We start from the raw sequence: 26972 nt of genomic DNA, 5'->3' as shown, positions 1-26972 counted from the left end.
TGGAAAAGGATGAGATTGATCCGACTTTTTTATTATAATAATAATAATTGATTGCATTTGTAAAGCGCTAGTCATAATAGAAGAATAATCTCAAAGTGCACCACTTTTCCCGACATTAAAGGTCGCTATGTGATTTGCCACCTAAATAGGTTACTATGGTGCTTATTTAAGGACATTGTAACAAAGATCACTCAATGTCCCCATAATGGTAATACTTCAGATGAAGATGATTGCATTTTTCTCAACAGCCCCTTCCACTGGGTTAACGAAATACTTGCTTTAATTTAAACTAAACACACGTAGGCTGCGCTACAGTTGAACACAATTCGCTCACTGTACGTCTTCCCAAACAACATGTACATATGTATAACTCGAGAACATCCAAATGCATATCTACATGAACCAATTGAGAGACCCGACAAGCCTCACCAAGTGCTTCTGCTTTGGGACAGAATAAGAGCGGGAGAGACAATGTTTTCTTATCCTCCTGCTCCGGAGGGCTGCGACACTAAAGGGCGGGGGTGAAGGAGTGGGGGTTGTGTGGTGAAGGGCAAAGGGCAGCTGCCTCTGATCAGATGAGGGCTTTGAGCCGCGATTGGGCCTAGAGAGGCTGAGGGCTGGGGGCGGAGGTCAGAGGAAAGGCAGGTGACTTGGCTGGACCTTCCTTCTGTACTGCTCTGGTAGAAGACCCAGGGTAAGATGTTCTAATAGGCTCTAACCTCTAATCCACGCTACAGATCAAAAGGCAGATAATCCCCAACATCAGTCTAGTCTGATGAAAGGGGAACCGGTGGGAGTTGTTTCGAGCAAATCTCTTGTCTTTTCGATGTGCTTTTTAAGCTATAAAGCTCTTTTAATGCAGTATTTGTCTTTATAGCGGTGTCCTCAAAAGCATTAAATCTCAGGCTTGAATGCTCCTACTGCACTTACACGTGTATTGGTGATAGAACTGCTGCAACAAAACCTCAGTCATGCGTCCACAATCCGCCAACAACTTCATCCTCTGAAATCACCTCAGAATCACACAAATAAAACACTTGGTATGTGGGCCTTGGTTATGTCTGCCCAGGGAACCCCAATTAACGCACCAAAAAAAACTTTCAAAATGTCCCTATACCCTTCTCTTACTAAATATGAGCTGAAAAAAGACTTAAAAAAAAAAAAAAAACATGCTCATCTCAATTGGCACATCTTTTCGTGAGGCACAGATGGAGACTGTCCCCGTAGATGGGCGGAGTCGATGGACCCCAGTCATTGGAGGATGCTCGGCCGTCGTTTACGTCTCCCTATTACCACGGTCACAGACGGTGTTATGGGTGAAAGCCTAACAGTGTGTCACCCTGCTGGAGGGAAATCGTGTGCCGCTGCCAACACCTCTGATATTGCCCAGTGGACCCTGTGTTGTGCTTACTTAACAGTGACAGTCCTTTTACACTGCCCCGGGGCGGGTGATGGAGTACGGACACTGCCGCATTATAGGAGTCACAAGGGTGCGTTTACAAATGAAGTAGGCAGTGTGTTCAGTTCGGTCACACGAGTTCACCGCATTGGACTGGGAACAAGTGATTTTAACGGACCGATCAACTGGTAATTCCTAGTTAGAAACTCAGTAATTCCTAGATAGAAACTCAGTAATTCCTAGTTAGAAACTCAGTAATTCCTAGTTAGAAACTCAGTAATTCCTAGTTAGAAACTCAGTAATTCCTAGTTAGAAACTCAGTAATTCCTAGTTAGAAACTCAGTAATTCCTAGTTAGAAACTCAGTAATTCCTAGTTAGAAACTCAGTAATTCCTAGTTAGAAACTCAGTAATTCCTAGTTAGAAACTCAGTAATTCCTAGTTAGAAACTCAGTAATTCCTAGTTAGAAACTCAGTTAATACGTACCGAGCTGTGAGTTTTGTGACTCTTTGCACCCACTAAGTAAATGGTAAAGTTGAGGTTTGGCAATAGCTGAAAAGGCCAGGGACACGTAACTAGCACCTTTAAGCAACACTAAAAATAGATTTCCTTGGCTATTGTTAAACTATGATGGCCAGATATATTACAGAACCTTTTAAAGCCATTGTCTCAAACCTCTCAGTAATGTAATTTTATTGACGGGCGTACCAGGTGAACGTACATGATTGAGGGAGCTTAGCCTCCGGTCTTTTCAAAGCTGTAACTGAGTAAATATACACTAGTCCTTATTAGTACAATAAGCTGTTCTAACCCTTTTCAGCTCATAGTCTGCCATCAAGAATAGCCTTGAGTTGAACTTTCCTGGCTTGGACTTTGCGGACTTCACCCAGGGAATTAGACACTCAAACACACAAAAAATATAGAATATTCCGTGTGGACACTTTGGAGTTTTTAAACCCTTGCTGCATTTGTAGACTGTAGATATTGACTGTGTCCCAGTGTTTGACTGTCCTCATAGGTTAACTCTGCACCCCGTTTTCGGACCATGTGATCAGGACAAATATCAGCTCCTGGGGATTCTGGCTGTTGTGACGTGTGGCTTGTTGCATGGTTATGATTATGCCTGCAGGCCACGTTGAGAGAGATGCCCTGTGATCAGTCTCATGACTCCAGAGGACGTTGTTCACACACTTCACACACACACACACACACACACACACTCACACACACACACACAGGTTTCTCTGAAGGATTACAGTCAAATGTATAACCTGTGGTGTTTGTTTGTGTGTGTGTGTGTTGGCAGTTTGCTGGGGAACAGCGCTGTGATGCTGTGGCTACTAGTTCTTCTCCTTCCCCAGATGGGATGCGTTGGCTCAACCCAGAACTTTCTTCACCCAGACAATGACCACATAGATGGTGAGTACATACAACCCACCACGGATCGACCTGTCAGTCCAACCCATAGAGACTGTAGACACTCAGGTTGTCTCTGTGATTTTGTGTGCCTCTACACGTGCAGCAGTCACAGCTTAGGGGTCCAATTGATTCGGCATTGTGTTTTGGGCTCTCAGGGAGTGACAGGAAAAATATCTTTCTTCGTCTGGGCAAACTGCAAAGCCTCTTCCTTTTCAGTTTCTTACTGACACTTAACCGTCCCACATTGTTTGGGTGTAATTCCAGGCCTTCCATGGGTTCAATCTGTACCAGCATGTTGTTTGTTGAGCCACATAAAATTTGAGAGAAACATTTCACAGTTCTCAGAAGTTGACACAGAGAGCCCAGTGTCCTATATTGACTTTTCCATGCTTAAAACCAAGTGCTTGGCTGACAGACCCTTTTTTTTTTTTTTACACAGTATGGGAACTACGACTACTGGTGCTGTTGTTCTTCTCCTAGCATCGAATTCTGTACAACAGTGTTTGAGTCCAGGTCTGTGGAGACCACAGGATGTGCAGGTTTTAGCCACAGTCAACGCTGTGGCAACACTCCTGATTATACCAATTAGGGACTTGCCCATTAGTTAAAGGAGTAATTAGCTAACAAGTTAACAATATAGATACTTAATTGTGTTTATTCGAGCCTGTTAAAAAAAAACATCTCCACACAAATGATGGCTGGTGTTATACATATTTCACTTAAGTGCAAAATGAAACAAACAAAAATGTGTATGTTTCCTTTTGCTGATTTAATTCAGCGATGCAAGATTTCCTTTCAAGGTATATCGTCACAGACACATTTTTTAAATACAGTAAACATCAACATGTTTCAATACCTTGCTATAGGATTGGTTGGTTGATTGTAAAATAATTTGATTGGAGAAAGGCCAATTTGTTGCAGTTTCATGATCATGCACTACTTACGGTTGAATACCACCCCTGAGACGGAAAAATATAATGTTATTTTGGCCAAATTACTCAGCCCAAATGCTCTCATTGACTACCATTGTCCTCAGCTTGTCGTTTGATCACTACACTGCTTGTTCAGTGAATAAACCAGGGCATTGTGAATTATATATTAGGCCTGTCTGAATGCCTGCCTCCATGGGCCCTGCTACGCTGCCTCTGCCTAGGAAAACGAGACAGCTGGTCGGGTAAACCTTAGTATCTGTTTACGGAACCTATTGAATAATGGTATAATTAGCTAAGCTGCTGAGGTACCGGTTGGTTCCTGCCTAATCCAATTGCTTAGCACACTGCTTTTTGGTTTTAGGTTAGGCTACTTTGTCGAAGCGAGGCAGCGGTTGCTGAGACGAGGCGTTTGTGTGGCATGCGGGGTCTCCTACTGCGATTTCTGAAGAGCTGAAGGGTACGCGGACCTGACTGCTAGGGTCAAAGAATAGACAGCTATCATGCCTTTCAATTTCACCCTCTGTATTCTGTCCGCCATCGTGAATGTGTCATTGTTAGAGAATGTGTCTGTAACACTTGGATGGGGAAGATTGGTGGCTGGAATAGAGAGAGAGAAATAGAAGGACATGATCGCTGTCTGTCGTCTGATATGTGTACCCAGCAGCCCAGAAGTCACAGTGGGAGATTGGTTGTCAATGGAGCCAGCACAATACAGTATGACCAATACATTCCATCTTGACAATACAGAAGCTTGGGCACAGACAGAGCACAGAGGGCAACAGTCAGGCAGGGTGTCTGAGCTAGGCGGGAAAAGAACAACATTTTCAATGTACTTCATTTAGTAAAACATCGTTTGATGAATTGATAGTCACCTCAGCGACACTGAACACTGAACAGATTTAAGAAAACCATTTAGACATATGTCATTCATGTATTTCCGTGTAAAAAGGATGGTGTAGTAGTTAAAGCAAGAGTCATGATGAGTTGACTATTGAATGTTACAAACACGACTACTGCGCCTCTCTTAAGAATGTGTCACATGACCAGTTACCTTTCTCCGACTGGAGACATCTAATTGACCGGCGGTCTACTGCATCCAACTCAATTAAACATGGACAGTCTTTGCTAACATATTAGAGGTAATCTCTTATGGCATTAGTACATAGTTTTCTTAACAAGGTGCAGTAAGTCGTTCATCAGATAACAGTGTTAATGTAGTGGAGGGTGGCTTTGACATTACCTACCCCCATGACCAAAGTCATAGTAATAATGTAAGCTCTAACATCTCCATGACTACAGTCATAGTAATAATGTAAGCTCTAACATTTCCATGACTACAGTCATAGTAATAATGTAAGCTCTAACATTTCCATGACTACAGTCATAGTAATAATGTAAGCTCTAACATCTCCATGTCTACAGTCATAGTAATAATGTAAGCTCTAACATTTCCATGACTACAGTCATAGTAATAATGTAAGCTCTAACATTTCCATGACTACAGTCATAGTAATAATGTAAGCTCTAACATCTCCATGACTACAGTCATAGTAATAATGTAAGCTCTAACATCCCGTCTAAGGGTAGACGTGAGGGCCAGGTTAACTTTAGAATTAAGGGTTCGTTTTAGGGGATGGAAATAATTTGTCTGGTCTGGAAAGGATTGAAAAACAAATGTGTGTGTGTGTCTGTGTGTGTGTGTGTGTGTGTGTGTGTGTGCAGGTCAGGCTAGTATTGGCTAGAATTGACCCAACTGGCAAGGTACTGTTGAGAATGACAGGGTCCAGGGTACATTCCTATGTCGGCCTAGTTAGATTACTGTGTTGCCCTGGAGGGAACATTGAAGGGAATCCCCAGATCACATGAATGATGAAAGACCAAAGTCTGGGCGGAGGAACATCTTCAGAGGCATTGTTGTTCTTCATTTCATTTAGTTTCATCAACATCCACATTTCTTACCAGCTGTTTACTGATATATCTGCTGGGATTGACGCACTCGTGTCATGTACCAATGTAATCTCGCTCAGACAATCAGCGCCCCCACCCACCCAGCATAATATCCCTACTGTATGTAGATGGAACTGTATCTCCATTGATTTGTTTTACACGTTTTCAGTTTGTTGATACACTCTACTACTCGAATCTGCTTCAGACATTGCCGTGCTTCTATGGATAAAACATATGAAGTAGATACACAGTTCCATTGCTGTTATTTCATCTGAAATGGTCAGATTCGTGTTTTGTACTATCGCAGGCTTGCAGGCCCATCACACGTAGTCTATAAGAGCTTTCCTCCATTCAATAACTGGATGTGTAATTGTTAGAGAACTCCTTTGGGAATGCAAAATCGTGCTTTATTTGACAGCGACACACAATGCTTTGCTCATTGGTAATTTACTCATCGACTGAGATTACAAGTTCACTGAGGGTATGCCGGCTTGATGGTGTATTTCCCACCTCTATTTTGGCTATGGAGATGTTGGAGTAACTGAGCAGATTGGACCTACAGGTGACGGGTAACCCAAAATGTTGCGGATGGAACCATCCAAAGGGGTCGAAGCGCTCTTAAGTTTTCGAGGAAGGCAGTCACGTGTGTCACTGAGCTGGAGATGGCTTCCCGGAGACCTGTGTGATTCAGTTAGACGGTGGAATAAGATAAGCCGTTAGCAGCGCGCCAATGACTTTTTCAGGCGCACGTGTGCAGAATGTACCCGCTCATTAAAGGCCTGATCTAGATAATGACCTTATTATTAGGCTCTCAGGTTGTGCGTTTACACGTGTGTAATCAGTCTGTCACAACTGATTTGCCTCAATAACGGGGTTTTCTGACATCAAATAGGTAGAAAAATGAAGGGATACGTCAGGGCCCTCTCAGGCAAACCCCGTGGGCACGATCTTTATGTCAACAAAATTAGAAGGAAATGGAGTGGATGCAAAAAGTGAGCGAGTTTCCGTCGTATCTAGGAGGGTTGAAGTGGAATGCACGACTGCTCAGCTACATCCTTCTACCATGCTAGCAGTTGACTTCGATTTCTGGTTGTTGTTATGACATTAGTTAGCAATTTGCTTCAAAGATGCATGCAGAGACAGTTTATCTGACTCTGGGAAAGTAGATAAAGGGCACCATTACTGGACGTTTCACTTTAATTGTCAATCGAACTGCATTATTCAACTGCTTTATGTGTATCATTCTGGTACAATAATTTACTTGTTTGGCCTTATAACCGAAATGTTCCATAAAGTTTCCACCTCTTAAGTGTTTCATTCAATGTTTCTTCCATAATGTGCTGAAACAGTATCTGTTTGATAATGTTTCCAGTCAGACTGAGTGTCACTGTTCTAGTAAATCCATCTCACAAGGGCCTTCTGTTTGATTTTCGGGTCCAGTTTAATTTTCATGTTGCTGCTGCCTGCTCTTAACAACAGTCATAAGACCACACTTTATATTAGCATCAATTTGTCTTTGGTACGACTTGACCTCTCCCTTCCTTGTGTGTAAATCTATCTTAAAACTACTGTTTGTTTTCACTGAAGAAGTGGTATGGGCAAATTCAAACAGTGAGACCCTCTTGGCCCTGGATGATGAACATATCATATTGCATCAAATTTACTGAGATGGAAAACAATTCTATCACCAAACCCTCGTGTTGAAACTTGCTCTGTTTGAATAACACTGGCTTATTATGGCATCCAGATCCAAGCCAACTCATCCCACTCTTTCCACCTTTGGCAATTTGTGAAACATTAAAACTCTAAAACTGATTAACATTGTTTTTAGCATTAGCCCCAATGTCATAAGCCCGGATCTCTGTTGCCCTGACAACCAAGGCACCTGGAAGCCTGTTGAAATGTTAAGATCGTAATATGCTAATATGAATTATGGCAAAGATGCCAACCAATCTGATCGATGCACCGTCATACCACATTCTTCATTGTATCAAACCAAAATCAAAACATAATCCTTTGAAAAATAAAGACATTTAGGAAAAAGTGTCAACACAGCTCTATTTTATTTGTAGTGGTATGTACTGTTTTCATTTTCCAGATTTGTCTTTAAGAAACTGAAATATTATAAACTGGTCTCTGTAGATCACTGGGTCATTTTAGGCTAACCACAAATAATGATTATTTATCATTGACCTCCTGTTGACCTCCTGTTGACCTCCTGTTTCAACCCGCAGGTGTTGCCGTCATGAAGAAACGGCCTCAGATCTACTACTGCCGCTCGCCCAATATGGAGGTGTTTACCTGCTGGTGGCATCCCCTTGACAACAGCTCAGAGAGTGACGGTAACGTCACGTACAGCCTCACCTACACTGTAGAGTATGTGCTATTCATCTATACCTTGTACATTAAGCATTTCCAACTGTTGAAGTAAGAGTAGACAAATAAAACTTGCATTTACTAGACTAGTGTTGAAATACTCAGATATGAGTTCAGCATTTTATGGCTGTTTTCCCTTTAATAAGGTACTTTTGTTCTGTCAACCCTGCATTTGAGAGACGGTACATTCACCGGAAGTGGCAGAGTTGATTCATTCCCTTGCTTGTCACAGGAAGGGGCCAAAGCGTGACTGTCCGGACTATGTGACGGGCGGGCCCAACAGCTGTCACTTTGACAGCAGCCACACGTCCATCTGGACCATGTACTGCATGACTGTAGACGCCAGGACATCCCACGGAGTCTTCAGCTCACAGGAGCACTGTCTGGATGTGGCCGATATAGGTATGGACTGATATTGGTCACCAGGGGGCTCCACTAAGGAAAGACCCTATTTTGTATGCTAGTTTTGACCGGTGCTTGGAGGTCGTGGGGCATTATTTACGTACACTATATTAAATATTCTAATACATTTTTAGTAATTTAACAGAGGCTCTTATAAACAGCGACTGACTATTAGTGCATTCATTTTAGCCAAGTGTGACAAACACACAAATTGGTAGTAGTAAATACACCATACTCAATTAACTAGCTATCAGTACGGTCAGTGTTCAAAGGAAGAGAAAAACAAATGTTAATAAGAACTGCAAGCGTTAGTTCACAGAGGCCGTGGATTGGGACGAGGGCGGGTGTACTTTGTCTGCCATTGGTCCTGCTAACAGTCAATCGCCCTGGGGAGAAAAAAAAAACATTGGCTTTACAATTCTGTATGTGCATTGCAAACAGTTACCATTTGATTGTAATTGTGCTTCAATGGGCACAGAGAATTGTGATGCATGTAAAGGAATATAAAAGCATTCTTTACAAGGCTTTTGGCTTTTCTCAAGGTAACCGTAGAGATGAGTCATTCAGAACCCTATTCAGCATCTCCCCCTTTACTCGGAGACACCATTGAACTGACCGTACTCCATTTTCTATTCATCATCCATGGTTACTCTTTCACACACCATCAACTCAGTAAATAGTTTGGAGTCTCATTATGTTTCCCTCCTCAACCTGATTTCTCTTAATTGTGTCATCTTCCCTTATCCTGCTGGGCCCACTCATGTACCGTCTGTCATCTACCATCTATCATAAGTCACCTACCATCTCTTCTATATATCGTCAGTCATCTATCGTCTATCACATACCATCCATCAACTACCACCTACCTTATTTTATCTGCCATCATAAATCACTTTAAATCTACCATCTATTTTATATCATCTGCCATCCATCATTTATAATCTACTGTACCCTCCATCATTTATCCCTACAATCCCGTTAATTATTTTATTTTCTGTAAAGAACACGAGCATAACAAACCAGTGCCAACCCAGCATGCAGCACTCTTAGCTTCTTCTCCCCCTGCCACGTCTCCTTCTCTCCCTGTCTGCAGTGGAAACCGAGGCTCCGGTTGACCTGACATACACCCTGATGAACAGCTCTGAGGAGGAAGCGGGCCGCACTGCCCTGGTGACCTGGGCTTACCCCAACCCCACCCACATCCAGTACGGTTGGATCACCCTGGTCTTTGAGCTTCAGTTCCGACGTGTCGCTGAGCCCAACAACTGGAAGGTACATACAGGGAAGGAGAGAGGTGGGGAGGGGCCTCGGTATTGTTCAAATAATGCATGTGGTGTAACAAGTGTCTGTTGGCTGCAGTCAGCATTTCAATCTGGTTTGGAGGGCCTGTATAAATAAAAGATTGATCTATAAAAAGAGAAAGAGAGAGGGAGGGAAAGATGTAGGGTTATTTTAACATAATGGTTTGTTTGAGGGCGTTAAGTGAATGTCCATGATTGATTTTCTCACAGGAAGATGTGCTTACAGCACGGATAAACCCTGCACACCCTCTGTCCCTTTAAACCAGTGATTTACATTTTCCTACCTATGATTTAATTTACTCACCTGATGTCTCAGGTCTGAAATAGTCCCTGATAAAGTGGACCATTAAACTCGATCACCATCCTTTCGTCTGTACGGTGACTGCCAGTGACGGCCCTCGGCCGCCCCCTGTGTGTCCACAGGTGAAGCGTCTACTGAGAGAGACTCAGCTGGAGTTGCTGGACATGCCGGTCGGGGAGTACGTCGTCAGGGTTCGCTGTCGCTCGCGTAACCAAGGTATCTGGAGCAAGTGGAGCGCCTCTCTCCTGCTCACCATCCCCGCCAAATCGACCCCAGGTTGGGATTTTTCCAGTCATGCCTAGTTGACGTTAGCGAAGCGATGACTCGTATGGTGATGTCGGCACATGGGCGTGATGATTTTAGTGTGTCCCGACTCTGTCCCTCATAGGTAAGCCACTGACTCGTCTCCCGGTCACGATTTCGGTGACCGGTGTTGGGGTTGTGGTGCTTCTCCTCATCATCTTTGGAATTATCCCACAGGGCAAGAGGTAGGGAAGGAACCACACACACATCAGGCACACACATTAATGACAATTAACAACAATGAAAACATCAAATTCACCTCAGATTTCTTCTAATTCTTTAACTACCCTTTTGATTTATTGCGTTATATGATAAATACGAGTGAATAGTAGACAGATTATTTTAATTTTTTTATCAATCTCTTTATATAACATAACTTCGACATGTTTTTATGTACTGTGGAGTGAATACATGAAAAAGAAGGACGTGTATTGATGGGACTCTTTGAATCTTCTCTGTCGCTGTAGGATAAAAGCATTCCTTCTGCCTCCTATTCCCAAACCACACATCAGAGGCATCGATCCCCTGCTTCTGAAGGTAAAAACACATTCACAAATCACACACATACAACCTCAAACATAGTCACACACACACACCTGTGTACCAGCATAGGTTTACTAAAACCATCAATCTCTTCCCTTCTACTCTTCCTGCTCTCCCTGTTTCCTCTTCCTGCTCTGTCTTTTGCCTGCTTTTTCTTGTTTCTGTTTCCTGCTCTCCCTGTTTCCTCTTCCTGCTCTCCCTGTTTCCTCTTCCTGCTCTCCCTGTTTCCTCTTCCTGCTCTGTCTTTTGCCTGCTTTTTCTTGTTTCTGTTTCCTGCTCTCCCTGTTTCCTCTTCCTGCTCTCCCTGTTTCCTCTTCCTGCTCTCCCTGTTTCCTCTTCCTGCTCTCCCTGTTTCCTCTTCCTGCTCTCCCTGTTTTCTCTTCCTGCTCTGTCTTTTGCCTGCTTTCTCTTGTTTCTGTTTCCTGCTCTCTTTTGTTTCCTTTTCCTGCTCTCTCTGTTTCCTCTTTCTGCTCTCTCTTGTTTCCTCTTCCTGCTTTCTCCATCTCTCTCAGAAGGGCAGTTTAGATGAGATCAATCGTCATTTCATCTCCTTCCATGGCTACCAGCCGCCTAGTTACAGCGAGGAGGTCTGGGACTCTGTCAGCACGGATGGCAACCAGCCTCTCCAGGGGCTCCCGGGGGTCCTTGCAGCCCGGACGGAGGAGTACAGCCTGGCCCTGCCCCCTTCCGCTATCCACGGCCATCCACTGGTCCAGACAGGGCCCAGCCTTGCCTCTTTCACTCCAGTCCCAGCCTTTTACTGCCAGGCTCCAGTGGAAGACTTCTCGACTGCATGGGCGTGGCCAACGACAAACCTAGTGCAGCCGGAGCTTCTGGCCTTCCCGGGCACAGACTACAGCATGATGGTGGAACCGAACCAGCAAGCGACGCCCCTGTCCTCCAACCAGGACTTCTACACATGCGTTAACGTGATGGGCGAGGGTGGGGAGGTACACCTGGTGCCCTGCCTGTCCAGCCACCGAAAATCCAGCCTCCAAGTCCAGCCGGACGAGGAGCTCACCGACGGAGGGCTGGAGAAGAGTCGTCAGTTATTTGACTACATAGCGAACCTAACTGCGGCCAATGGGAGAACACCAGAGGAAACAGAGGTAGAGAAAGAGGGCTCGGAGCAGTGCGAAGTGGCCGTGCCATTACTGCCTGAAATCACTAGTACACCAGGCAACAGGGTGTGACCGGTAAAACACACACTGCTGAATTACTTAGGGATCACACAAGGATGTCAACTGATGGATGGACCTCTAAATGGACCTAATAAACATAGGAGCATATTTACTAGGGCCATTTACAGCATATTGCTATATTCCAGCGCTAGGACATGAAGTGCATACTAGTTCCTCCCCTTTCTTGTCTGCCATATGACAGTGGCACTCTTCAATTGGCAGGGATGTTCTGACAGCTTTATGACAATCTTCTCTCAGCGGGGAATCGGAGAGGCAGCATTAAACTTCTGCATTTGTTTCAGAGCAGAGCTGAGCTTGAGACGGAAGATGGATTCCTTCGTAGCGCTGGAAGTCCAAAGACAACAGTGTCAACTTGCAAAGTGTCTTGAACAATTGATTCGCTGCGGAACGATAGCTCAAGACATTGTGCAGACTTTCAGTCCAAGTCACCTGTTCCTCAGCCTAAACTCTCTGTAAAATACTTTTTGAGGATAGATTTTTGATGTTTTAGGTCCAAACTCAAATGAGTATGTATAGGTAAAAAGTTACATGAATGCAAGAATAACAGTTGTACCTCATAAAGACCAATCATAGCCATTATAATGCCCTAGTTGTAGTTTGTATGAATTTACAGAACAGTTGAGCACACCAAAGATTTGAACGCCCAGACCGAGAGAGCACAAAACCAAGTGCCCTTCTTCAAATGTAAATTCTATTTTAAAGAGATATGGTCATGAATTACAGAGAAAATAATATATCACAAACTGTTGACGCTAAATATAATGAGGCAGAGAAGATCATTAAGATAACAGTAATCTTATAAAGCGAACTGTCAGGGTAAAATTTAAATGAACTACAGTAAATCACAGATTTAACTGCATGCTTTATACTCAGGAACTCAACCAAGCATAATAATTCCCAGCAACAGTGCAATATTCTTCTAGTCCCAAATGATGGGATGAAAATGCACAAGTACACAAATACACTCTGAACCGTTTAATTATTTTTAACCAGAAATTAAACTAGCGCTCACGCTGTATTCAAAAGAGAACAAAAATTGTGATTGTATGTTATGGTATCATCTGTCATTTTCAGTCAGTAAAACAGCTTTCTGGAGGCACTCTGCTTTGAATATTGACTATGACTGGATTTTCTTTGAAGCACTTATTTACCATAACGTAACACCTGCACCCTTTTCAGGGGAGACAAGGGGGTGGCAAAAGAAAAGAGCACTGTGATCATTTCTATTGGTTTTTACATTAAAAATGAGGCAACCAGACAGGTGAGGGGAGAGAATGCATTCTCTGAAGTTGACAGATATTACAACGGGGACAATCGATGGTTAAAACGTTGTTTATTGTTACAGATGTTTTTGCCACTCTCCTGAGTAGATATGTTCACAAAAGTGATTTCTTATTCCTCAACAAACTTCCTGGTGAAAAGGTGGAGATGTACCTAGGTTATTTAGAAAATGACAAAGAGACTTTTAGTTTCTCGGGAAGATTACCAGAAAGGTGTGGAGGTGGCAGTCTAGCATCCATGAAGGCTATTTAGGATATTTCACATCCATGAAAATCTCTTGTTTTGTTGAGGTAGAGTTAAATAGTACCAGAGCTAGTTCATTAGGAATTCTAAGCTAGGACTTTTCTTGGTAAAGCCATCACGCAGCATAACAATGTGAGATGACACATAGTACACATTTAGATATAAAGCAACAGTTAGTTCCAATCTTTTCTACTAAAACACTGTGCTCCTGCTACACTAACCCTATGGACGAATCTGAGTCTGTCTTTCTGTCTGTCCATTTATGTTTTGTGTTACACAATGGTCAATTTTAAGCTTTAAATGGCTTGTTCTTTAATGTTTGTCTGTCTATAAAGTCAGGTGTATTTCTCTACCAGCAGTCCCGTGCAGTGCTTTTGTCTATTGTCCTGATGTTCTTATTTACTCTGCCGCTTCGAGTTTGTGCCTGTTTGTGCCTTGACGTGACTGTGTAGAATTGTTCTGTCCTTACAAGTGCTCACATACTGTAGTCACTTGTTTGAACACTAAAATGATTATTTTTTCTAACCAGAAATATAGAAACACAAATAACACACCCAGTAAAACAGACAGCAGCTCTAAATGTACAGACAAGTTTGTAGGACAGGCAGTCAGGTCAAATGTGTTTCTGTTCTTTAAGTTGCATACTGTTGAGACGGGGGAGATTCATGCTGTTGGTTTTGGAAGCTTTGTTATTTGCTGCAAGCACTTTCCCATGTAGTGAATAAAGCCAATTGTTGAACCTCGACTTCATCGTCATTCATTCTCCTGAACACTATAACACACACACACACATGCACAAACTCTAACTCTGACTGTATGTAAGAAGTTGATAATATATATTCAAACAAATGTGATTCAACGATATGATATCAAAATACGTTTAGCGATGCATATAAAATACAATGGGGAGAACAAGTATTTGATACACTGCCGATTTTGCAGGTTTTCCTACTTACAAAGCATGTAGAAGTCTGTAATTTGTATCATAGGTACACTTCAACTGTGAGAGACAGAATCTAAAACAAAAATCCAGAAAATCACATTGTATGATTTTTCAATAATTAATTAGCATTTTATCGCATGACATAAGTATTTGATCACCTACCTACCAGTAAGAATTCCGGCTCTCACAGACCTCATAGTTTTTCTTTAAGATTCCCTCCTGGTCTCCACTCATTACCTGTATTAACTGCACCTGTTTGAACTTGTTACCTGTATAAAAGACACCTGTCCACACAAATCAAACAGACAATCAAACAGACTCCAACCTCTCCACAATGGCTAAGACCAGAGAGCTGTGTAAGGACATCAGGGATAAAATTGTAGATGGGCTACAGGACAATAGGCAAGGAGCTTGGTGAGAAGGCAACAACTGTTGGTGCAATTATTAGAAAATGGAAGAAGTTCAAGATGATAGTCAATCTCCCTCGGTCAGGGTTCCATGCAAGTTCTCACCTCGTGGGGCATCAATGATCATGAAGAAGGTGAGGGATCAGCCCAGAACTACACGGCAGGACCTGGTCAATGACCTGAAGAGAGCTGGGACCACAGTCTCAAAGAAAACCATTAGTAACACACTACCCCGTCATGGATTAAAATCCTGCAGCGCACGCAAGGTTCCCCTGCTCAAGCCAGCGCATGTCCAGGCCCGTCTGAAGTTTGCCAATGACCATCTGGATGATCCAGAGGAGGAATGGGAGAAGGTCATGTGGTCTGATCAGACAAAAATAGAGGTTTTTGGTCTAAACTCCACTCGCCGTGTTTGGAGGAAGAAGAAGGATGAGTACCGTGAAGCATGGAGGTGGAAACATCATTCTTTGGGGATGCTTTTCTGCAAAGGGGACATGAGGACTGCACTGTATTGAGGGGAGGATGAATGGGGCCATGTATTGTGAGATCTTGGCCAACAACCTCCTTCCCTCAGTAAGAGCATTGAAGATGGGTCGTGGCTGGGTCTTCCAGCATGACAACGACCCGCTACACACAGCCAGGGCAACTAAGGAGTGGCTCCGTAAGAAGCATCTCAAGGTCCTGGAGTGGCCTAGCCAGTCTCCAGACCTGAACCCAATAGAGAATCTTTGGAGGGAGCTGAAAGTCCATATTGCCCCGAAACCTGAAGGATCTGGAGAAGGTCTGTATGGAGGAGTGGGCCAAAATCCCTGCTGCAATGTGTGCAAACCTGGTCAAGAACTACAGGAAATGTATGATCTCTGTAATAGCAAACAAAGGTTTCTGTACCAAATATTAAGTTCTGCTTTTCTGATGTATCAAATACTTATGTCATGCAATAAAATGCAAATCAATTACTTAAAAATCATACAATGGGATTTTCTGGATTTTTGTTTTAGATTCCATCACTCACAGTTGAAGAGTACCTATGATAAAAATGACAGACTTCTATATGCTTTGTAAGTGGGAATACCTGCAAAATTGGCAGTGTATCAAATACTTGTTCTTCCCACAGTATGATATTTGGCCAATTTTTTATTTTTCACATGAATTTATAACATTTATTTTATTTTACTCTACTGGCTCCACAATACCTCACTTTAGTGCACTCAAAGTAAAATAATTGTCTGACTGGGATACAAATATTGAAAGGGCGAATGCAAATGATCATCAGCATGCATAAAATGTCAGTAAAATGTCGACCTGTCAAGAGAAAACTGTAGGCAAACAAAATATTTGGCAACCTTAAAAAAAAATATTCAAAAATGAATATTAAACAACTAAATACTGAGCTGTATTGCATGCAGGAAAAACATGGAACTCTAGATAATTTTACGCTAATGTCATTGTTTAGAGAAATAGATTTAGTTTAACAAGTAATCAATTGAAAATAATTGGTGTCAAAATGTCTGTCATCCATAATCAATATTTTGTGAACCCCCCCCCCCCTTTGCAAGAAGTCTTTCTCCAAAATATTTAATTAGAACGGAGAACATATTGGAAGGGATTTTAGACCACTCCTCCGTAACAAATAGTTCCAGATCCTCAAGATTGCTTTTGGATTTCCTGCATCAATTTATACCACAGGTTTCAGTAGGTTCAAGTCCAGAAACTAAGATGGCCATTGCAAAATGAGAAGCCTATGTTGTGGAATCTATTAAGAAGGCTATGATGGTTAACACGGTCAAAGAATTTTGCCTAATCAATAAAGACAGTAACAGTACTGCTTTTTGTCTAAAGCAGAAACTATGTAATTTAGGAGCTATAGCTTTAAAACCTGTCAGTAAGTGTAATGTAAATAGGCTCTTATGAGTGTGAGTGCCTGAGCCAGTGAAGAATAGTCTGCATGCTATATATAAATAGACCCAGACCTGTTGTCAGCTGGAGATAACAAAGTCTGCACATAATTCTTCACTCAGACCCCCTAGAATGACAATCACACATGCACACGCACCCACAGTCATACACAAACATACATACACAGACCATCAAAAAACAGGCTCCTACATTAAGATTACAGTCAATTGTGCTTCTGGTGTCTGTCTGTGTGTCTTTGTGTCTGTCTGTGTGTCTGTGTGTCTGTCTGTGTGTGTGTGTGTGTGTGTGTGTGTGTGTGTGTGTGTGTGCGTGCGTGCGTGCGTATATGTGTGCGCACAGGTATTACTATGCTATTTACTATGTGGAATCTTTGAGGAAAAAAGGGCTAAGTTACAAAATGGGTTAAGATTGGAAGTATGGTTTGGGGATTAGGTTTAGGGTTAATGGTAGATGGTCAGGTTAGGGTTAAGGCTGTGTGTGTGTGGGGGGGTGGGGGTGGGGGGGTGCTGTTCTGAGAGATGCTGTTGTGGTGTATCACAGGGGTGTACAGTATCAGGGGGAGGGTCTACACTGGGTGGGAGGCGGGGCAAGGGGAGGGGTAGCAGATAGGGTCCGGGGCTGTTTTCTAAATTTAGTCTGGGTCACTCTGTCGACCCCTTTCAATCCCACAGTCCAAGCGTCCCGATCTCAAAAAGCGGAGCAAAGAAGAGAGCCAGCTTGGGTAAGAGACAGTCATTTTGGGGGTCAGGTGTTAGAGTCCAGGGTACACCATAGCGCAGGTTGGTTGGGGGACAGAACTGTGCTTTCTTCACCTTCTTTTTAAAAACTTTTTCCTCTATCTGTTGCTTTTTTCTGCTTTCTCATACCAGTGTAGTGGGCCTGAAGGCTCCCTGCAGCTGTCCTCAGTGCTAAAAATAAACAGGCAGGAATACACACATGACAGATACACAACACACACACACATACACACGCACACACACTTATTTGACAGATTTCCTAGCTTTCAGTGTAATCTCAGATGATTGCCTTTTTCAGTTGTCACAGTGAGTGAATGATTACCTGTTGAATGTCGGTGGGATGAAGTGGAATGAAGCATAGGTACCTCATCATATTCTTCTGGGCTTATGAGTTGAGCGCCTGACAACTCTGAAGCCTGTCACGACGTTCAAATGGAGGCTCTGACATAGATGTTTACGCAGCCATGAAGGACTAACAATATGTCAGAATGATGCGCTTGTCATGAGGCAGGAGCACTTTGTGTAATGGCAGAGACATTCTGCTTCCCTCCTTCAGGAACTGTGATTTTTGAAAGAGTAATTTCTGCTTAAAGGACGTAAACGTTGCAGACATAAATGTTTGAGACAAGCAAAACCACCATCATATGTTTGTGTACTTGTATCTGCAACAGGATTTTTACATCAGTTTTGAATTTGCGCTTCTTTAGTGAACACATTTTTCCCTGTGAATCAAGGCATTTGGCAGATCCCACATCCTCGAAGATAAGAAAGGGAGGATTGAGTTGCCATGGCGTCACAGAGCGAGGCCACCGAAGAGGGTGATCAGACGGTGCCTGACGGAGAGACTGAGGACGAAGCGATGAACGTCAAATCGATTCAGTCCCGCTATCTCCGCTGTCCCTCCCCCAGCAAGTAAGCGTGTGTGGAGACCTTTAATATATAGCTTTTATATTTATTGTAGTTATGTAATGGGATTTGAAAATATCCACTCCTAGGACTCTATTGGTTTGCCCCATGTTTGAAAGCAATTTCGGTTTTTGATTCAGCTTCCAAGCACAATTTGATCAATTGGGCCTTTCCTTTCAGTGATGTACTTTACTGTAGAGAGGAAAGCTTTTTTCATTAGAAGTGCTCACAAGCATTGAGGAATCATGCCAAAAACCATGGACGACACTTGACCTGGGTATAACACACATGTCAGATACTATATGTTCACCTACTAATGTGATTTTATGGCACTGATCAAAGTTCTATGTCTTTTTGGCAGTTTCTCCATGATATCTGAGTCCAGATTCTCGATGATTTCAGGGTCCGATGCTGAGAGCATCTTTATGGAGCCCATTCACCTGTCCTCGGCGATAGCTGCCAAACAGATTATAAACGAGGGTGAGACATGGATTCATTCCACAAACCACACAATACTTACATGATATTTTTCTACTTTTTGGTGGGCCTGAACAATCCAACTTAAAGCATATAAAAGCTTTTATAGGCAGAATGCAATTTCCAGAAGGCCGCTTACCAAGGTAAGGTTGGGCTTTCTCTGTGGTTGATTAAGGCCACTACATTTTGATAATAATCAATGTTTTTATCCAAACCAACATCCGGCCATCCGTGTATAATTTTATTGGCTGTCCCAGGGGTCCAACCCACAGTCCTGGCATTGCAAGTGCTTTGCTATCCTGGCTGAATTACGGAGGACCATGTAGATCATAGCAGCTAGGTTCAATGTGAGCTATTTGCCAGTTGCTTGTCATGTTTGTTAACCTTGTTTTCTTCCTGCATACAGACCTATAGTATGGCGCTAGACTTCATTACTCTATACTGTATTTGTCTTATAGAGAGAACTTAATTGATCCCTGTGATCCCTTTGAAAATCAATTAAGTCCAATTAGTTACATTAGTAGCATGTTACATAATAGGCCCTTCTGGCTTGGACAAGACTACTTACTTACATTTCATATTAAACACTCCACAGAGACCTTGAGTATAATACAGTATGTACCACAATGCCCTATTATCTTTATAATCAAATAGCCAGTCTTAAACCTTCATTCTCTGTGAATACATTTTTGCCATTATGGCAATATCCAGCTGAAGACGTTATTATGATGTATTCTCTGAGGCACTGTCCATAGCAACACGTGGTTCACCCTGACACCATTAATTAAGCTTCTAGCGAACATTGAATACAGTTGGTTACTTTCCTTTACTACTGTGTGTCATTGGAGCCTTGTTCTATACGTGACAGAAGCTGTCTTCAAAGGTTATGTAGGTCAGGTTATGAACTCTGATGAGGGTGTTGGTATTTATTTTTTTACTGGTAAATGATTTCATTCAATCCTGACCTTTGTAGCCTTTTTTCATGTGATTTCTCATGAATGGAGTATGATTTAAAAATTTTGAAAACTGTGTAGGTGAGAATCAAAACACAGGAAATGTGCTCTAAGAGAGACAAAGCGGTGGCATTCACTGGTAGAACTTAGTAAAACTGATTAGCGTCCAACAATAAGGAATAAATGAGTAAACAAGAAGGATAAGAAGCACCTTGTGACAACTGCTGATATAAAAAGGGCTTTATAAAATAAATGTGATTGATCGATTGATATACTTTTGTCACAAAACATACTGCTATCTAGGTCACTGAGGTAATATTGCTGAAATATTGCTGACAAGCTGAGAAACTTGGCCTTGAGTATTCGACCAGGCTTGATACAGTATGATTGATATGGTGGCCGGAGCAAAGAGTCACCTATTTGCTGATGTGCAAATCCCGTTGCAAGATTCTCAACAAAATTAAAAACACAACATGAAGTGAAAAAATGAGGTCATGCTTAAGCACACCTACATGTGACACTATGTTGCTAAGCAGAAAAGAGTGCTGTTTGGAGTAAATGTCTGGTGGATTTGTACTGCTACTATACAGGTCCATCTGATGAACATACTACTCAGTTAGACTTTCTTCTACTGGATTTGAAGGGGAGAAATGTCCCTTTGACCATAGACATTGAGGACGACTTAATGGTTTTCTGGGTGGAAGACAAAGGGAGAACTGGGAACACTGATGGATATCGGTGCTGATATCAGTGCTGATTTAAAATGTGGGTATATGTAAGTCTCAACCATGCTCACAGAGCCTGGCCTTCAAATGAAGAAAGTCCTGTCTTAATCCAAGGCAAAGCCATTGGCAAAGTACCACTAGATGTGTCAGCAGTCAAGGGCAGTCTGGATGTCTGGAGAAGGACGTGTTTTCTCTGCCAGTTACTGGCCATATAACAGTTATTTATAAATAGTTTGAAACCTTCCCACACTTGTGTAATCTGTGTGTTCTAAAATGAAGAATCTGAAACGTGTGTGTGTGCGTACAGCAACGCGTAACTGCGAATCGTCTTCCCGTGGATGGTTCTCGACCCCTTTCTTAGAGCTCCCACAGCGGGGTGTCAGGACGGAGAGTATCCCGGACAGCATGCTGGAGACTGCGGAACAGCTGATGGTGGAGGACCTGTACAACCGGGTGAAGGACATGATCGATGACCGGAGCCCCTACAACACCCCCTGTGTGATGGACATCCAAAGGGCCATGGTGCAGGACCGCCAGGATGTCCGGGCCAACCCGGTGGATGAGGTGTGGAACAACATATTCATCTCTGAAAAGTGAGTCACTCGCTGGACTGTGGAATTCACAGACCACAACCGGGTGCAATTCACATCCCTGGACACAAAGTTGTGCAGATGCGCTTCGAACCCTTCAGGTTATTGCGTAGTGCCTTGTATGGGGAATGGTGTTTATGGATGTGGCGGTGGGTAACACGTTCATCGACCAGGGGCCCAGCGGGTATTCAGTTTAAAGGGAGAGACTGATAGAACACTGGGGTTTAAGGTTTCTGCTGAAAAGCCTGCAATTCACTGTCCCCTTTCAACAACGCTCTTTGAAGCTGTACGTTGAATTTCTTTATGCTGGATGTTAAGACGTTTCAAGATGGACAATTGTTTACTTTGTATAAGAGTCCTGTGTCTTGAAGTCTGATGTTTTGAGTCAGCTTAGGCTACTTGTCAGCTGCTCGGGCTATATAAACGCAAAAGTTTCAGCCGTTCCTTCTTGATTGCAGGTCGGTGGCTGTCAATAAAGCTCGCCTGAAACGCATGAATATCACCCACATCCTGAACGCTGCCCACGGAACTGGGGTTTACACCGGAGAGACCTTCTACGCTGGCATGAACATCACCTATATGGGCATCGAGGTGGATGACTTTGCAACGTCTGACATCTCCCCTCATTTCAGGACATGTGCTGAGTTCTTGGATGAGGCCCTGTTGACGCACAAGGGTGAGTCTGTGTGTTTTCACGCGGGCGTTAGTGTTTTGTTTTTTTTGGTTGGATAAAGGCGTGATCATAAATAGACCCCACTAAACCCTACGCAATGTTAGCTCTACAAGGATTCGATTGATGTAAGTAATATGGTGAAAATTGTACATAGACATCAGGCAGCAAGGAAGAGCTAGCATATTACCAGGGTATTAAATGTATACAATATAAGAATATATTTGAGTGGTTCCATGTTATTTTCCAATATTAATTGACCTTGAATCTGTAATCATTTAGACTCAGTGGAACAAATCTCTGTTTTGCCTGCTTTGGTTTTAGCCAGGCCCAGTGATAAGACTTGGAATTCCATTCTAGAACAATCCAGAGAATGCTTGAAGTTCCATTTAGATTCAAATCCAAAAAAAACTCTTAATGAATGACTCATTATAACTAGGGGTTGCTGGCAGTTTTATTTCAGGAAGATCATTCAGAGGTGAATCATCTTCTAAAGCTTTGCATTGCCCCACAAACTGTAATTTAAACCCAAATAGATTACATCTACTGAACTCTTCGGAGTTAATTAGGCAAAGCTGTCATATTAAATGTCAGGCAGTAGTGATTTATCATGTCATGGGTTTGGGAGAGTGTGGGTCTGGCATTTTGTTTTGTTATAGGGAGGGAGTAAGCAATGAATCATATTTCAAAACTGGCATGGGTCAGAGCAATATCTGGGGATTTCATGCAGTGCTTACAGTGCTTAAAAATGACAGTCCCAATTAGAAGTACATACTGCTATCTGCTGGTGAGAATGTGCCATTGCAGAGCATCAAGCTGACTCAAAATAATTGTTAAACCTTTCCCACTGTGGCTTTCATCTAACCAATGCTTTTGGAGGAATTAAATCAGTTGTCCTCTTATGCTCATCCTTTATCCACTTACGTAAAATGTATTGTATATAAACACTGAATTTAGTATAGTTATTTAATTTGTTGATGGAAACCAATGGAAGTGTGTATTTGTTATTTTATTTTCCTGAAGGCAAGGTCCTGGTTTGCTCTATGATGGGTGAAAGCCGCTCGGCTGTGCTGGTGGCCGCCTATCTCATGATCTTCCACCACATGACGATCATGGAGGCACTGATGACCCTGAAGAAGAAGCGGCCCATCAACCCCAACGAGGGCTTCCTGAAGCAGCTGCGTCAGCTCAACGAGACACTACAGGAGGAGCGCGATGACGATGATGACGACACGCTCAGCCAGTGCTCTGTCATCGACGCCAACACCCGGGCCCACCTGTTCGACGACGAACAGAGCATGGTGGGCGTGAAGGCCCACTCAATCACAATGGAGGAGGAGGAGGACGGCCAGAGTGTGATGAGTAGCGTGGCCTCGTCCGCAGCTGCGGCAGCCCTCAGGGCCGGTGTTTTTGGCGGACAGCAGGTGGGGTCGGAACAGCCAGAGATGGCGGAAGGTCTGCTCCTTCCTGGGGAAGACGGCATCGACGGTGGAGAGGAAGGAGACCATGGGGAGGAGGACGGGATGAGCATGATCCGAGAGTGGCAGAGGAGGAATGAGAAGTACCAGAGTGAGGAGTGGTGGGAGAAACAGCTGATGAGCGAAGCCGGGGATGAGGAGTCTTTGCTGGGAGGACTACAAGGTTCTGGGGAGGACGTGGAGAGCGTGACCAGTGAGGACGTTCGGGCCGTGAAGGAGCGCCTGAAGCAGCGGCCGCGGCGAGCCCCCTCCGATTCAATGTCCACAGCCAGCTGCAGCAGCTACTCCGACCTGTGGAAGCAGCGTCTGAAAGAGATCGAGGAGCAGGCGGCCGCGCGCTACCGCAGGAACGACGATGACAGCGAAAGCACGGCGACGGAGGATACGGAGAGGAAGAAGACGATTGAGGAAGACTTGGAGAGTGTGCTCTCGGACACCAGCTCCATGTACAACTTCTGCAAGAAGAACAAGGAGAACCTGACACCCCTGGAGCGCTGGAAGGTGAAGAGGATCCAGTTTGGCTGGAATAAGAATGATGAAGGGAGGTTGGGAGAGAAGGGAGCCGGGGGAAGTGGTGAGCAGGGAGAGGCTAGTGCTGAGACCCGCACCCCGGCTCTGGAGGATGTCAACCTCACAGCCTATCAGACCTGGAAGTTGAAGCAAGCGAAACGGCTCGGGGAAGACAACAGGGCAACAAAAGATGACATTGTGGAGATGAGCCGTGGAGAGGACTTGGCCACAGCCAAAAGGAGACAGCGGCGAGAAGAGCTCCTGGAACGTTCGCGGAAGAACCTGGAGGAGAGTCAGTCCATGTGTGGCTGGGAGACAGAGAGCTCCATGAGTGGAAGCACACTGCCCCTCTCTGCCTTCTTTGCCACTCCAGGTGGATCACAAACTGGGAGCATTGCCAACGACGACAACATTTCCATGCTTAGCGGCAGGTCTTCTGCATCACAGGCCCACAGTACAAGATCCCAGGCTTCAGTGGTCCCTGGAGTGCCCCAGGGCATTCCCCAGGTCCCCATGGTTCCTGTGCCCACCATCCAGGGACCTGGCGGGGAGCCCATGGTGGACCTGTCCAGCATTCAGAACTGGATCGCCAACGTGGTGTCTGAAACCTTGATCCAAAAGGAGCGTGAGATGAGTCTCCCCCCGTCCCGAGCCGGATCAGTGCTAAGTTTCGGCGGGGGATCCAGCGTGCTGGGCCCCGCGAGGCGTGGTCTGGACGATGACAAGGCGTCTATGCTGAGTGGAGCATCCTACTCCAGCTCGCCGGCCCATCACTCAGTCGGGGCTGGCAGGGCAGAGTCGGTGCTCTCTGGTAGAAGTGCAGCTTCTTCTACCAGTAACCTCTCCAGCATCTCTGGGTTGGGCTGCCGCAGGAGCAAGATCACCACCACCAGCGTGCCCCTCTATAGTCTCTTTGCAGACCAAGTGAACCTCAAGAAGCTGGACTCCATGGATAAGCAGATGCAATCAGACATGAGGGACAAAATGGCCTCTTACGAGGTGAAGAAGATTGCTGAGGATAACAAACGCAGCACACTCTACAAAAAGAAGAAGCCCAAGGACGAGGAAGAAAAGAAAGAGGAAGACTATTTAAAGACTAAGATGCCAGAGAAAAAGAAAGCACCTACGAAAAGCTATGGCCTCTCAGGCTGCCTAAATCTCTCCACTGCTCTGGAAAAGGAAAAGAACACCAGCGTAGATGAATGGCTGAACAACGTCATGCCTCCTTCCAGGAAACCAGCATCCCATAGCATGGAAGACGAAACTGATATAGGGCCATCTGCCTCTGAGTATAATTTCGGAGGCCGGAGGGGCTCATTTGATGAAGACGAGGAAGAGTATGAAGTAGCATCAAGATATCGGTCCAGATTCCTTGCCGATACAGAGTCACCAGTGCTTGGCGATTTATCTTCAAATGGCGTGGATTCCAGCAGTTACAGGTCTAGAAGATCCTACACAACCACAGAGGAAGATGAGGACGAAGAGGAGAGTTACACGTCAAAGAAGAAATTCACTCATCATTCACAATATGAGAGTGGAGGGGAGACAGAGGGGAGGATAGGAAAAGAGGAAAAGGAGGAGGAAGAGGATGTTGACAATTTCCTCAGCCAGCTTAGGCAGAGGTCTAGGGCTCGGGCTCAAGCAGAGATGCAAGACGATGATGTCGTAGCAGCTTGGAGAGCGCAGCAAGAATTTAAGTCAAACGGTTACAAAAGCAGTGACTCTTAACCAAAGTCTTACACTTACATTATACAGTCAAATGAAACACTATCCAATAGTGATCAATGTCAACTGTTATTTTAGCAGACTCTCTTCTTTATCTTTCCTTCTTTGTCTCTTTATATTATATTCAAAATATTAAAATGATTAAAATAAAGAATCACTTTATTGCTAGTGCAATGCAAGCAGAAAAGCACAAGAAATTATTTTCTGTATGTTTCATTGATTGTGAAATGTAACAACTACAAACAAAATCAACACTGACTACCAGGAAATAAAATATTAATGCTGTACTTTTTCAAGAGCACATCCTTATTTTAAAGTGTTTCTAATTGCAATACATTTGCAGTGTATATGAACCTACTGTCTCTTGTTTTTATTATCTTCATTATTGTTTGCATCTCATTTTAGCCTCTTCCTAGAACAGGACATGGCATTGAATATATCTATACATACAGTGGATATAAAAAGTCTTCACACCCCTGTTAAAATGCCAGTTTCTTGTGATGTAAAAGAATGAGACAAAGATAAATCATGTCAGAGATGTTTCCACCCTTAATGTGACCTATAACATGAACAATTAAATTGAAACTCACAATAACCTGGTTGCATAAGTGTGAACACCCTTAAACTAATATTTTGAAGCACCTTTTGATTTTATTCAAGCACTCTTTTTGGGTAGGAGTCTATTAGTATGGCACATCTTGACGTGGCAATATTTGCCCACTATTCTTTGCAAAAGCACTCCATATCTGTCAGATTGCGAGGACATCTCCAGTGCACAGCCCTCTTCAGATCACCCCACAGATGTTCAATTGGATTCAGGTCTGTGCTCAGGCTGGGCCATTTCAAAACATTAATCTTCTTCTGGTGAAGCCATGCTTTTGTGGATTTGAATGTGTGCTTTGGGTCGTTGTCGTGCTGAAAGGTGAACTTCCTCTTCATCTTCATCTTTCTAATGGACACCTGAAGGTTTTGTGCCAAAATTGCCTGGTATTTGGAACTGTTCATAATTCCCTCCACCCTGACTAAGGCCCTGGTTCCAGCTGAAGAAAAACAGCCCCAAAGGATGCTGCTGCCACCACCATGCTTCACTGTGGGTATGGTTTTCTTTGGGTGATGTGCAGTGTTGTTTTTGCACCAAACATACCTTTTGGCATTTTAAAATCCTGCAGCGCACACAAGGTCCCCCTGCTCAAGCCAGTGCATGTCCAGGCCCATCTGAAGTTTGCCAATGACCATCTGGATGATTCCGAATAGGAATGGGAGAAGGTCATGTGGTCTGATGAGA

At 43.7% G+C, this 26972-nt stretch overlaps 2 protein-coding genes across 6 annotated transcripts in view; both read left to right on the top strand.

The window, feature by feature from the left end:
- Positions 1–14394, top strand: part of LOC105019695 (prolactin receptor) — a 31412-nt gene extending 17018 nt beyond the window's left edge. For 2 of the 4 annotated variants that reach the window (XM_034289917.1, XM_029116518.2), the window contains exons 2-9: positions 2706–2818; positions 7932–8073; positions 8306–8475; positions 9569–9747; positions 10200–10353; positions 10466–10565; positions 10848–10917; positions 11436–14394. In XM_034289917.1, coding sequence (XP_034145808.1) covers positions 2728–2818; positions 7932–8073; positions 8306–8475; positions 9569–9747; positions 10200–10353; positions 10466–10565; positions 10848–10917; positions 11436–12116 — 1587 coding nt within the window. In that variant the 5' untranslated portion in view covers positions 2706–2727 and the 3' untranslated portion in view covers positions 12117–14394. Of the gene's footprint in view, positions 1–2705; positions 2819–7931; positions 8074–8305; positions 8476–9568; positions 9748–10199; positions 10354–10465; positions 10566–10847; positions 10918–11435 lie in introns of those variants that run through there. The other 2 variants (XM_034289919.1, XM_034289920.1) reach the window with 2 other exon arrangements.
- A 3161-nt stretch (positions 14395–17555) lies between these two features.
- On the top strand, positions 17556–26040 carry dusp27 (dual specificity phosphatase 27). Of its 2 annotated transcripts, XM_010886057.3 has the most exons (6): positions 17556–17637; positions 18388–18565; positions 18921–19039; positions 21076–21307; positions 21763–21980; positions 22998–26040. In XM_010886057.3, exons 2-6 carry the CDS (start codon positions 18441–18443, stop codon positions 25688–25690), a joined length of 3387 nt encoding a protein of 1128 aa, XP_010884359.1. In that variant the 5' UTR covers positions 17556–17637; positions 18388–18440; the 3' UTR covers positions 25691–26040. The 2 variants fall into 2 exon arrangements, with proteins under 2 accessions (XP_010884359.1, XP_010884360.1); XM_010886058.4 differs by lacking the exon at positions 17556–17637 and having other exon boundaries at positions 18479–18565; positions 18962–19039.
- The last annotated feature ends 932 nt before the right edge of the window (positions 26041–26972 follow it).

Source organism: Esox lucius, chromosome 22, assembly GCF_011004845.1.
Source record: "Esox lucius isolate fEsoLuc1 chromosome 22, fEsoLuc1.pri, whole genome shotgun sequence".
In the NCBI taxonomy this organism is placed as follows: Eukaryota; Metazoa; Chordata; class Actinopteri; order Esociformes; family Esocidae; genus Esox; species Esox lucius.
The sequence above is the reverse complement of the archived record's forward strand: the minus strand, read 5'-3'. Positions and strand labels throughout refer to the sequence as shown.

Bases quoted from the DNA above. Each gene is read 5' to 3' on its own strand.
- dusp27 (XM_010886057.3), top strand. From the start codon at position 18,441: ATGGCGTCACAGAGCGAGGCCACCGAAGAGGGTGATCAGACGGTGCCT. The intron at 19,040-21,075 runs GTGAGACATGGA...CCCCTTTCTTAG, and splicing joins CAAACAGATTATAAACGAGG to AGCTCCCACAGCGGGGTGTC. The intron at 21,981-22,997 runs GTGAGTCTGTGT...ATTTTCCTGAAG, and splicing joins GGCCCTGTTGACGCACAAGG to GCAAGGTCCTGGTTTGCTCT.